Here is a 12,497-nt window from a genome sequence, read left to right on the forward strand (position 1 = left end):
ATTTGAACACAACCTTCTGACCTACCAAATATTGGAATAATCATTGCAGCTATTTTGTTACTGTATTAAAAATAAAAATGCTTATCATACTACTCAGATAAACAGTTTGGGAAAGTGTGTGTAATGCTGTCAATTAACAGAGATTCAAGCAGCAGTTCTTCTAGTGAATAGCAAATGAACACATTTCCCCCTCTATGGAGAGCTTGAGCTGAAATTATCAATTGTTTCAGTATTAAACTGTACTAAATTATATGGTACATGGTAATATTTCAAAATGATCTCATAAAATTGTAAATGTCATGTTTTCCCTCAGAAGTGTTTTGTTTAGTCATTTAAAAGGACAATAACTTAGGCTTTACAAAAAACATGTCCTTTTATTAGCATAACATGTACAATTCTGATAATGTAAACATTCACCTAAACAGGGATTACAATCTGATTCTGAAAGTAATTGTCATATAAATGCTGTGTTAGGATTTCCTGATCTGATTGTGTGGGATGATCGAGTTCTGGAGAAATAACAACAAATGATTCCCACACCGCAGACGAGCTTTTGTTCATGGAATTCATTTTTCTTTGACGTCCTTCATAAACAAATCCATTACGCCGACTTAAGAATAATCTAAAAGAAACACCTTTGATACGGGTCACATGTCTGCTGCTGCGCTCTGCAAGCCATGTCATGTGCTACTGGGGAAAGCCAATCCACACAACAGGAATTATAAACAATGATTTTTAGTACCAAAGAGAGCCTCTTTAATAGTAATAGACAGTTTGTGTATTACTGAGTAAACAAAATTGGACCCGACCTCGGGTCCGTGGCTCCGGGTAGACCCGTGAAGACCTCTACCCTGTTGTACATACATGAGATCATATTAAAAGATGAACCTTGTGAACACCACAACTTTAACATTATTTATTTATTATAAAAAAATAGTGGTATTTTAATTCAGAAAAGTAGGATACTTCTTCTGAAGACCCATTTAGCATACAACTATAGAATACACATTCCTAAAGGGAATGTGTCAACTAAATGATGTATTTGACAAAATACTGCAATACTCTTGCAGCAGTAAAAAGTCATTTGATCATAACATATGAAGTCACATGACTGAATATGGCAATGGTTTGCTTTCATCTTCTTTGCTTTATAAAAGCAGCTATTGTTTCAGGCCCACAGATGCAGGTGACATATCACAACACAAGTTATTTTCACTCATTGGAATTAGTTTAAACAGATTATGCTGCGTCCATTAAAGGGAATCCATATCGTCATCTGTCCACACCTCCTAGGAAAGAAAAAAAAACAACAGTTATAACTATGCCAATCCATGTATTCTCACTTTGTATACCAACCATATTGTATCTTAACCTATAAACACACAATAAAGCACTACCTTACCAGAGCCCATTATTCCAATGAATACATTTGTTTTAATGTAGTTTATTTATTAACTAACTGGTTGACCAAATAAATAGTTAAACTAAAAAGAAACACCATACCCATTGATTTGGCATTGTCCATGCGTTTTTCACTGGATATTACTGTGCACAATGTTAGATAACAGCTGATCAAACTTCTGATTACGCACAGTTAATAATTACACTGATCTATACAACAGCAAGCTATACAATCTGAATGGCACTCATTCAGTCACACAGGACATGGGCTTTGATTGGGATTTTTCATTAAAAAAATATTCTGTTTCTAATTTTGGTGCCATTCAAGTATTTTTTTTTTTTCTCTCCCACCCAAGCTATTGCATGAGCCCATTCCATACAAAAAACTACAATGTTATTATTATCACTTGCATACAGAAAGAACCTACACCGGATGCCTTGTCACTGTGGAACTTGTTACACACCCATAGTAAAAATACAAGGGTGGTCATGATCATAAAATAATAATACAAAAATCAAACACCTACCTCTTCCGTCTTGGATTTTTTGGTGACATGCTCATCATCTTCATATCCTTTCCTCCTCTTTCTGAAACATAAAAGCTGTGTTCAATAGCAAAGCAATGTATTGTTACCAAATTAACTAGTACAGTTGTTTTCCTCATTATGATGGGGCTATGTGTCTAGGCTGCTGAGTTTGGAACAGTTCCCAGCTCATGTACAATGTAATGCCTTGACTACATCCTACTAGCGATGTCAAGGTAAACTTGTACAAGCTTCAGATTTGTTTCCCGTTACTGTGTAGCCATTCCTGAAACATTTAAACAAAACAGAACACTTTACTTTAGTAATCAGAAACTAGGAAGCAATGTAAAGTTTACCTATACATTTTGTTTATTTTTTTCAGATTGGAGTGTACAATTATGTCAGTCCCAACTGCTCTCCAAGTCATGTGATCTCTTAACACCAAGAAACAGAAAGAGGAAAGAAAAATTGAAATTATTAACTATAAATATTTAATTGGGCTGCCAGAGGAACACCACTTCAAAAGATAGTTTGTCAAAGGTGTTATCTGTACTAGTCCATATCTGCATCTATCTGTACATCGTGTGTGTATTTCACTGTGTTTTTTCCGTACTAGAGGGATTTGGAGGGCCTACAAAGTGTTAGCCCCGATGTTATTCACTTGTTAAACTGTATGCCATGAAGATTTTTGACAAAAGACAGGGATGAATGTGTATATTCACAACAGCAGATTAAGGGTGAAAATACTATTGAAAATATTAAAAGCGCAACTTTTTTATACAGTAGATATGTCAAGCAAAGTAAGTTAATGTGTAACCCAGAAAATGAAATGAAGTTAAAGACTTTGTTGCATGATCAGCACCAAACAGAGTAGCCTAGACAAGCATAGATAGATAGATTTATGAATAACAGTGGACTTTATATAATTTCCTACTTGGACTTGAATAGACATTTGAGGTCTAATATATAAGCTTATGTCTGTATATAACAGTACATCTAATAAACAGCATCAATTAGTTATCACAAAAATCTTAGTTAAAACAACAAAAACAAAATCGATTTTATAAACTATATGACCCTTGGTTATATAAAAAAAAAGGATGCTTTTTTTCTTGTGCTTATTGCTGGATCAAATTCTTGTTTCTTCCTCAGCATTTGTAACAGGTACTCCTCTAAAACAAAAAACTTCGGGGCATCCCTCAACCTGTCACATATGCACACATGAATCTATGCCCAGTTTATGCATATGGAGAAGTACTGCAAATTGTAAATAATTAAGTTTGTAGCAGTGCATAATGAACAGAACAGTTTTTGTTCTATTTTATATGCTGAGTTACTGGAATAATGCTAGAGTTTTTAAGTAGTACAGTAAGACAGTAGCAGTTTTAAAATGGAGATGCTGATTTGGCTGCAAGTATTGTCACACTTCATAACACACTCTATAGCTATTTTCTTTATTACAGTATGACATTGAATACTTGTTTGTTATAGATCATGATTTCACTGAGCTGCTTCTGAAAGGAAAAGACTCAAGGAGCTACTGTTTATTTAAATCTGCGACATTTCTTTTTTTTCAGTATACTGAACTGTTTTCTTTTGGATTACATCAATATGTTAATGTTTTCTAGTAGTAAAATGCTTAAACAGATATTGTAAAAGAACAATGTATAGTTGTAATGTTTATTGTGGTACACCAGGAGTATAGCATTCTATGTACTGTGGCACTGGAAAGCTTTAGCAAGCGTTAACAGTAATCTTAGCCCGTCATGTTGGCTGAAACTGAAGTCAGGTTAAAAGGATAATACTAGAATATTATTTCAAAACATACAAACAATGATGTTTTACACCTTTCTATGTTTTTAAACCACTCCTTTAAACATGTGCTTTATGAAAATGTTGTATCAGTGAATAAACATTTTTAGAAGTTTAACAGGGAATGTGTTTTTTGCATACAGTACAATGTACAGATATTACAATTACTTGAAACTTTTTGGTCTATAACCTTTATGGTTCAGGGCAAAAATTAAGCAACAGGTGTATTACTTTAAGACTGTCATAATGTACACAGTATTATATTTCTGTAACTTTTGGCTATAAAAAGATCATTGTTTTGGGAGGGGAAAGGGGCTAGTGTGTTAAAGCTGAAATGCTTCACAGGTACATCTGTATCACAAACCAGAGTTTTGTTTATAGCAGTGACGGATCCCAAATTTCACTTTCAGTTTTTGCTCAACTATGTTACTAGCTCAATGAAAGAGACCTAAATGTCCCCGCATAATCTTTATCTGCCTAACAAATGAAGGACATCAGGAAGACACTTCTGCAATCCTAAGAAATACCGGCAGTTATACAATGTGATGCTCAAGCAACGTTCTTCTTCTGCGACTCACAAGCAAGTTTATGAAACATCCTTTTGCATGAGGGCAGCTTCATAGCTATTGAGAGTGATAGCTCCAAGGGAAAAAAGTCAGGGTGGGGGTTGTATATATATATATATATATATACACACACACATACACACACACGCACATACAGTGACATTTTTTTGCACATTTTGGGGGGGGGGGGGGGGGGGGGGGGGTTATACTACCATAGAATCAATCCGCACCATCTACAGAACATCATGTCACACATACATTTAAAACAAACTAAAAAAAAGTTTTACTTTGTTTTTTTGGGGTTTTTTTTCTGATCAATCTGAATTAAAGATTTCTAATTGACAAGCTTGGTTTCTTCTCACCCAAACTAAGCTGTATTAATAACAGTCAAAGTTGTTATAATAGTGGAAAACACTAGTGGAGGCTTTGAGTAAATTGTTGATATATACTGTAACTCCTGAATGTGTCTAATACTTTTGCACAGCAGTGTATATTTGTGTGTGTGTGTGTGTGTGTACACACACACACACACAGGAAAACATTTACTTACAGGTTTCTGATTGTTGCAAATTCACTGTGAACCCTCTCGAGCTTTTGTTTAAGCATGTTAACCTCATCCACTCTTGGGGGCTCATACTTCTTTATCAGGTTCTTTATACCTACAGTATAAACAAGAAACAAGTTAAATACAAAAAATATTGCAGAATATTCCTAGTGCTTTGTAGTGCATTCTTGAGCATTATAAACTACTACAGCGGGTCTCTATGGGTTAAAAGAATAGAGACTACAAATATAGTATTCACAATTTTCCTATGAGCTTGTTTGCCACAGTTTATAGGTAACAAGCTCAGGTGAAGCTCATAGTAACGGAATAGTAACGGAATAGTAACCTGGCCACTAAAACTGTACTATACAGGGTGTTTAAAAAGCCCTCAGTGATTGTATTTCTTTTGTCTTGGGCCAGGGCTTTTAAAACTTACATACTCTCAGAGCCCTCTAGTGCTGATCCCACAACACAACACCCTACACACTAAATAAAAACACACACTACTGTACTTACGCCTCATTGAATCAATCATCTTTGACAGGGTTTCCCTATCATCCTTCAATCCCATGCATTCTGTCAAATAACTGAAAAGGACAGCAGATTATTCAAACAAGATTAAAACTCAGCATTGTTCTTTAAATCAAACCATACATAATCTCACTGTCCATTATAGAATTTTTGGTTTAGTGAAGCCTGGTGGTTCACAGAGCCCCTTGATATTTCACTCTCTGACTTGCACATTAAAACAAATAATGACATAACCGAGAATGATCCAAATCCGAGAATCATTTCTATATCTTTGATTAACTATTGAATCTTGAAATTGCAAGTGAGTGAAGTATGTGTCTTCTGTGAAGACAGCATGAAATGCCTCTTACATTGGGTAAGTATTTAATCTGTATTATTCTGAAGACCTGACTTGGTGTCAGTTTAACTCTTTGCAGGATCCCTGTTTGTACACTACAGCAAAATGAAGCCTACCTTTCCATATTAATCCCTGCCCTTGATGCACCATTTAAAATAGCCGTCAGTGCTATTTGCGACGGTGGAAAAAGAAGACCAGCATCTGTCATGGTTGCTCGGTTTAGAAAATCATCCGCTGCTTTCCTCAAGACCTCGGGGTTCTCCAGCGCTGGGTACCTCGTCTGGAAAGAAATGTTGCAATCAGCACCTTCCCTGGTTTGTAATGAATTGCATTTACAGAGGCTTCCATCAATGGCTCTGAAGTACCCCAAATACAAACATCCCCTTGAGCCAGGAATAATCTACTGGATCCAACTCGTCACATTCAAATCTGAAATCGAAATAATGCTGCGAAAGAGTGGTCTGCAATAAAACATGGACTAGTATCTGCTGCTAATATTAAGCACTGGGAGATCTCCAAGTGTGTAAATCAAAAAAGTATTTTTTTTTTTTTTTAATAGTTATCTTAGGATAAAGAATATTCAAAACAGTGGGCTGCAGTACCTTCAAGTCAATAAGAAAGCCTTCAAATGGTCTGTAAGGATTATGGATAACGAGGTGGAAATTCAGTTGCTGAACAAGAAGCAATTCATACTCCAGGATCTGCTCCAGTGCTTTGTCTTGGCCTGCGGGACTTTCTCTGAGATTCCCAACAAACTGTGTGCTCGAGACATTGAACTCATCTACTTTACAGGCCAGAAAAGTGCAGGTCAGCCTGCAAATTGCATGTATTAAAAACCATTAGAAAACACTTATACAGATTTACAAATTAATGCAAACATCAACAACCAAATAGCATGCACCTCAAGAACCACCTGCAGTTTCATTCATGCAGCTTCCAGTTTAAGTGTTACTGAATAATCCAGCAGGCAATACTTGCTGTGTTGGATGTTAATACATTCACTGTTAAATGCCTTGGTCTAGCAGTAATCATCAAGGTGGTTTTGAGATGATTCAAGCTGAAGTTAGGCAGACCTATAGTCTGAGTTCAAGACTGTGACAGTGTAATATGAGTCCTTAGCGCCACACCTGGAATACTGGCCAACTGAAGGTGTAGTCAAGGTGTAGAAACTCTAAATTAAAATCCAATTTGGGAAAGCAGTTCTGAACCTCATTTGCCCAATCAATCAGGGTGTCTCCAGCACTATTAGTTCTACCTAGAGCTTCAAAGACATTTACATATTTTTGGTAACACTCCTCTGGAACCAGTTCCATACTCAAATTGAAGGTCCAAAAAGATGAATTCAATAAAAAATGAGAATGTGAAGCAAAAGAAAAAACAAAGCTACTCACATTATTATCCTGGGATGACATTCCATCACCGAGTTATTCAGGTAAAATCTCCGAAAATACATACATGCTGTACCCTAATGACACAGAAAGATAGAAACAAAAGGTTGTTAAACTGTACAGAATATCTGTATGCACTGCAATTACTCTTTTTGTGAATAGTGTAGTTCACATTTTTTTAAAGAACACATTTGCAGGGTTTGTTTTTTAGACCAGATTTACTAAGCTTTCACTCCAGCTGGGCTTTTCAACACAGTCCAAAGCACTTATCCAGGTCATACAACAAAATACTGAAACTCAACTACCCAGATCAGCTACGAAGATCATAAAAATATAAGACCAAAAACTGTTGAACTACTACTATCTTTAGTAAACTATTAAGGAGTCGTACCGATAACTCTACTGAGGTTAGTAGCTCATACACCATATGATCCTTCCTGTAAGTATTATTGCCAGTTTTACAGTTACCTACCACAACAGATTTTGGCATTACTGGCTTAAAAATGGCACAAAAGTCCAGAAGTCTCTTTTCATAGTGCTTAAAGATAATCTTCTCCTCATGGGGCTCCAGAAACAAAGACTCATTCACTGCAGCCTGTAGAAAACACAACAGGACAACATAGCCCGTTTGTAAATAATTCAACAGAAATTAAACGGATTGCAGTCAGGTCCTGTGAGGAGTGCTAGGATTAAAGAAACAAAACAAAAATAAATACATAATTCAGAGATTGGTCATGTGTAAGTCAAATGAAAGGCAACAAGCAGACTGAAAGAACAAAACTATCAAAGGCTACCATAATCTTGCATTAAAAATATGCTTACAACAAAAACAGAGGGAGCACGCTATGACTGCAGCGCTACTGTTCCTGAAAAAATCCACTGACCCTGTCCTTTTTTATTTTGACATGGCTTTGCAAAAGTGCTGCACCACAGAGTTGGGGTCAATTCAATTTTTTCAGTTCCAATTCCTATTCTGTTTTACAGCATAGTCTTTACTGAGGTTTATGCCATGGGCTTTATCAGGTTACCTGACAAGTTCATTAAGTTGTATACAGTATTTCTTTGCTTATAAAGCCTTTGTTGTAAAATGATTGGAATAGGAATTTGAATTGATTAAAAGGGAATTGGGATTAGAATTGACCCCAACGCTAATATTTTAGATGTCAAGAACAGTACTATGAATTAAACATACATTGCATTAAAAAGGATGTTTACAATGACTTTGTAAGATTTTAGAAAGATATTTCATTAGCGTTGCCGATTTCACTTACTAAATCGATGTTTACAACAGATGTACCCGGATCGTTCGGTCTGTCATCCTTACTTGCTTTCTATCTCAGAGGATGGTTAAATGTAATTATTGGTTTCCCTGAAGATTCTCTCGTAGCACAAAAGAGATTTGTTAATGTGCTGTGCCAACATGTTACCCCTACTACTAATTCCACTGAAGTTTATTTGTTAAACCATGTACTGTTAATATGAATGTAATGGTTACCCCTATTCACTTAGTAATGCTACCGTCAGTATAGCTTAAGTGTAATATAAATTTAAAGTCAAAACAAAGAATGGCTGAGGAAAGACATACTGTATGATTCTTACCTGCAAACCAACTATATTTATTAAAAGAAGGACCTTTAGCTTAAAATACTTTGAACCAGCAGGATTCGATACTATGATCTTAAAGCCTGAAAGATATGGCTTTGATGGTTGAGCTACATGGATTGTTTGACTTTCTGGTGAGATTTCAGTTTATCAGTGACTTTCTGGTGGTGTGTATATCTCGACTTCATACTGCATTTGTAAACTGCATTTGTAAATTGATAAACAAAATGTACAGTGTAAACAGATGACCGTTTTGAGAATCTTCAAAGTCTGTTGTGAAATTCCTAAGAATTATGATATTTGTTCTAAGCTTGTGCAATAACATTTAACAAGAGATTATCAACAAGATTATATAAGATATGGAATGTATATCCATCTCAGTAAGACAACGAATCTTCAATTTGTCACTGGAATGCGATGCATTTTGACCCTTGGAAGAATGATAATCTAATCTAACCTAACTGGCACTGACCTACCCCCTCCAGGCGTTACACGCTTGCAACACCCATTTCCAAAATCCGGAAAAGTATAATGTAAAGACAGTATGATGACATCAACAATCTAGTTCTGCAGAGCACCAACCACATTAAGCTGGCCAATTTGAAATCAGGAGAAAAATAAAACGTATTAAATTGGTTTAACCAAGCATGAAAAATGGCCAACCTGCGAATCTGAAAACTACAAGTAAGGAAATTAGGGGATAGTTACAGTAAACTAATAAATTTGGCTTCAAATAGGGGTTTAAAAAATGAACCACCGTTACCCAGAAAAGTTTTAAAAAGCTCCCTACTCCATCCTTTTCTATCAGCACCACATGACTGCACAAATTTCACTGTAAAGCCTTTAAAACGGTGAATAAAACACAGCTTGTACCACATTAATGTATTTCTTGTAGGTTCCAAAAAATAAAATAAAAACGTTTTCATAATACACAACAATCACGACAAAGCAGCCACAGGTGCAGAATGATGCTTATTTTAAACAAAAGCTGGACTGCTTGTAGAGTGGCCGTCAGTTTTAATCTTAAAATACAGATTTAGTGAAAAAAAAATTACCAAGAGAGTAAACTGGACCTCTGTTTTTTGTCACAGTCATGAATAACATTCACTGCTGTGATCGGAAAAGGATCTTGCTACTGGAAGGCAATGAATACCCTTAACTCAGTTTTACCTACAGAGTACTAACTTTGTATAGCAGCACAGCTCAGTGCTCAAAATCCACTGCCAAGAGGACTTCTTAAACTGTGGTTTCAACACCTGCAAGAACAGTTAACTTGGCTTCAAGCAGCAGCTAGCATATACCCACAGCACTGTGTGATATATTAATTCATATTGCTACATTCTGTGCTCCCACCCCCTACTCCAGCTGAACAATATATGCACCATACGTGCATTACTGCCTAAAACCACCTTGAGACATATTACTGTGTGACAATACATTCTGACCTATACATTATTATTATTACCATCATTAATGTATAATACCTTTCCACTTCCTAAGACTTTTGCGCGAAACTTCTGATTGGCTTGAAACCTCAGAGTTTCAAGGTCGTCTTCTTTTGGGAAAGTCCAGAATTTCTTTTGTGAGCTGTTGTGATACATCTCCCCGTAATCTTGAAAAGAAAATAAATGAACAGCTTATTACACTACTGCGTCGTTCCCTTGTTCTAAAAGATGTGCACCCAAGAGTGCTGTCAGTGGTCTTCTAAAAGAAGGCAACCAATTTCACTTTCACATCAATTCAGATCCACAATGTATCAATTCTACAAGGGGCTAAAACTGCTTTCTTTTCATGTGCCGAGACTTAAGCTAAATTACCATGCACAGAGAAAGTTCTACAGAGTGGTATGACACATATTTTGAATCTATCTCAACATGACTTTTTTATATTTGACTGGCAATGTAACAGGAACATGTTCATTCTGCATTTACTTTAAGATTTAGTTTATTTATTTACCATACCAGCAAAACCCAGTGCTGAAATCCTCTCTGGTTTTCAGAAGCTCTATATCAGGGGTGGCCAACCCTGGTCCTGGAGAGCCACAGGGCCTTCTGGTTTTTCTTCCACCAGAGATCTCAATTATTTAACTGAACCGATTATTTTCCTAATTAGTTAACAACACTAAAAATGTCCAGGTCTCAGCAGAGTCAATGGAACAAAACACTGTTCTACTGTAGATTTCAAGTTTGACTCAATGAAATTTAAAACTATGCAAAGGAAATAAAAAGTATGCATATCTATCACATCTTAATCTCGGGGGTGGTTACCTCCCATGCGTGTTTGCTAATCAATGCATTTCCGCCTGTTAGTGCGATGAAGTCAGGGGACGTATTCGGTTTCAAATTACAATGTAACAGCACAACAAACTAATATATATTACCGTTCCTAAGCCAAACATTCTACCTTTTCAAAATCCACAGCAAAACAAACCTCCACAGCAAGCGACGTTCACTTCTAAGGACCCTAGGCTGCCCACACTAACTGAGACAATATCAAATTCTAAAACACAGCTGTGTAGAACTCTTCAGGCAGTACCTAAAGACAGTTAGGGGTCCTTTCAAATGTATTCTCAAACACAACTTTATTGATCCACGGCTGAATACAAAGCGACATTCGCTTATTCTGTGAATTTCTCTCACAGATACAGGGGGACACGTTTATGTTTGAGTTAGTGACGCTATTATTAACATGAACAAAGTAAATTATAAAAAGGCTTGCTGTGTAAGTGTATATACAATATATTGTTAGAGAGAGATGTAGCGTATCCATTAAGTGCCATCCGCATTTGGACAGGGTACTTGGTCATGTTTTGGATAATTTTTAACTGGCATCTATCTCATGTTTGCTTAGCTTTAGAAAAATATACTGCAGTAAACTGTAGTAAAAACATTGCAAAGTGAAGTAAAGAATTGTGAAAGCATGGTAAAAAAAACAAAACCTTGCAAACACATTGATATATATTTTTTAAAGCATGGTAAACAACAACAATAAATAATGAAAAAGGATAATACAGTATGGGTAACATTACTATGGCAACATACCACGGTGTACTTTTATAAGGGCTATTCAACTAAACACAAACATTCAAAGCTCATCACAGCCAGCACTGACTTTTAATAAATGAATGTAAAGCTATGTGAACCAGTGTCAGCGACCAATGGTCAGGACAGGTGCATTGAAAGCGACATCTCTTTGCAGTCTGTGCAGTGCTTGGCAGACCCACCCTGCCCATGCCAATCACAATTTCAAGGCACCACCGAGTGCCCTGAAAGGTGAGGCCGAGCACCAAAGCTAAGCAAGTCAAAATGCTGTGATGCATGCTTATGTTTGTCTGAACTATTTTTACTCTCCAGTACAAATGTTGTTTTTAAATTGCAAGAGTTGTGTAACACCTCCTGTGTTATTAAATACATTTATATGATATTTCTTTAATGGCAAGCTTTTTAGGAACATATTCCATCGCAATTTGTAGAAAGTAGCAACTTCTTTTATGCTTTTTTATTGATGTATACAAATAATTATTATTGTCATTATTATTATAAAGTAATAACTGCTTAACTGTGGGGAGAATACCAGTCTTCTGGCAGTTCATGAACATCACAATAAATTAATGTTTGCTTGTATATTTAGTGCTCTGTGTGCTTGTGTAAATGATACAGAAACGTTTTTTTGTTGTTGTTTGTTTGTTTCTTTGTTTGTTCCAGCATTTGAAAAATATTCTGTATTTAAATGCATGAAAAAAATTGCTTACAATATTAGGGTAATAATATGTTCACTAAACTTTGCACATGA

At 36.0% G+C, this 12,497-nt stretch overlaps 1 protein-coding gene across 5 annotated transcripts; it reads right to left on the reverse strand.

The window, feature by feature from the left end:
* Positions 1–905: 905 nt before the first annotated feature.
* On the reverse strand, positions 906–11,249 carry LOC117974042 (cyclin-H-like). Of its 5 annotated transcripts, none has more exons than XM_058986983.1 (10): positions 11,136–11,249; positions 10,190–10,317; positions 7,576–7,698; positions 7,107–7,180; positions 6,318–6,528; positions 5,832–5,995; positions 5,364–5,434; positions 4,854–4,962; positions 1,929–1,989; positions 906–1,289 (listed from the first exon to the last, which is right to left on the reverse strand). In XM_058986983.1, the coding sequence occupies exons 2-10, from the start codon at positions 10,304–10,306 to the stop codon at positions 1,254–1,256; spliced, it is 966 nt and encodes a 321-aa protein (XP_058842966.1). In that variant the 5' UTR covers positions 10,307–10,317; positions 11,136–11,249; the 3' UTR covers positions 906–1,253. The 5 variants fall into 5 exon arrangements, with proteins under 5 accessions (XP_058842966.1, XP_058842950.1, XP_058842960.1 ...); XM_058986967.1 differs by having other exon boundaries at positions 11,109–11,245; XM_058986977.1 differs by having other exon boundaries at positions 11,086–11,242.
* Between the last annotated feature and the right edge of the window lie 1,248 nt (positions 11,250–12,497).

This window comes from Acipenser ruthenus, chromosome 2, assembly GCF_902713425.1.
Source record: "Acipenser ruthenus chromosome 2, fAciRut3.2 maternal haplotype, whole genome shotgun sequence".
Classification (NCBI taxonomy): Eukaryota; Metazoa; Chordata; class Actinopteri; order Acipenseriformes; family Acipenseridae; genus Acipenser; species Acipenser ruthenus.

Coding starts and splice junctions, on each gene's coding strand:
- LOC117974042 (XM_034928323.2), bottom strand. Junction 4,963..5,363: donor GATGATTGATTCAATGAGGC/GTAAGTACAGTA, acceptor TTTATACTGTAG/GTATAAAGAACCTGATAAAG. Junction 2,360..4,853: donor TTTGCAACAATCAGAAACCT/GTAAGTAAATGT, acceptor CTTGGTGTTAAG/AGATCACATGACTTGGAGAG.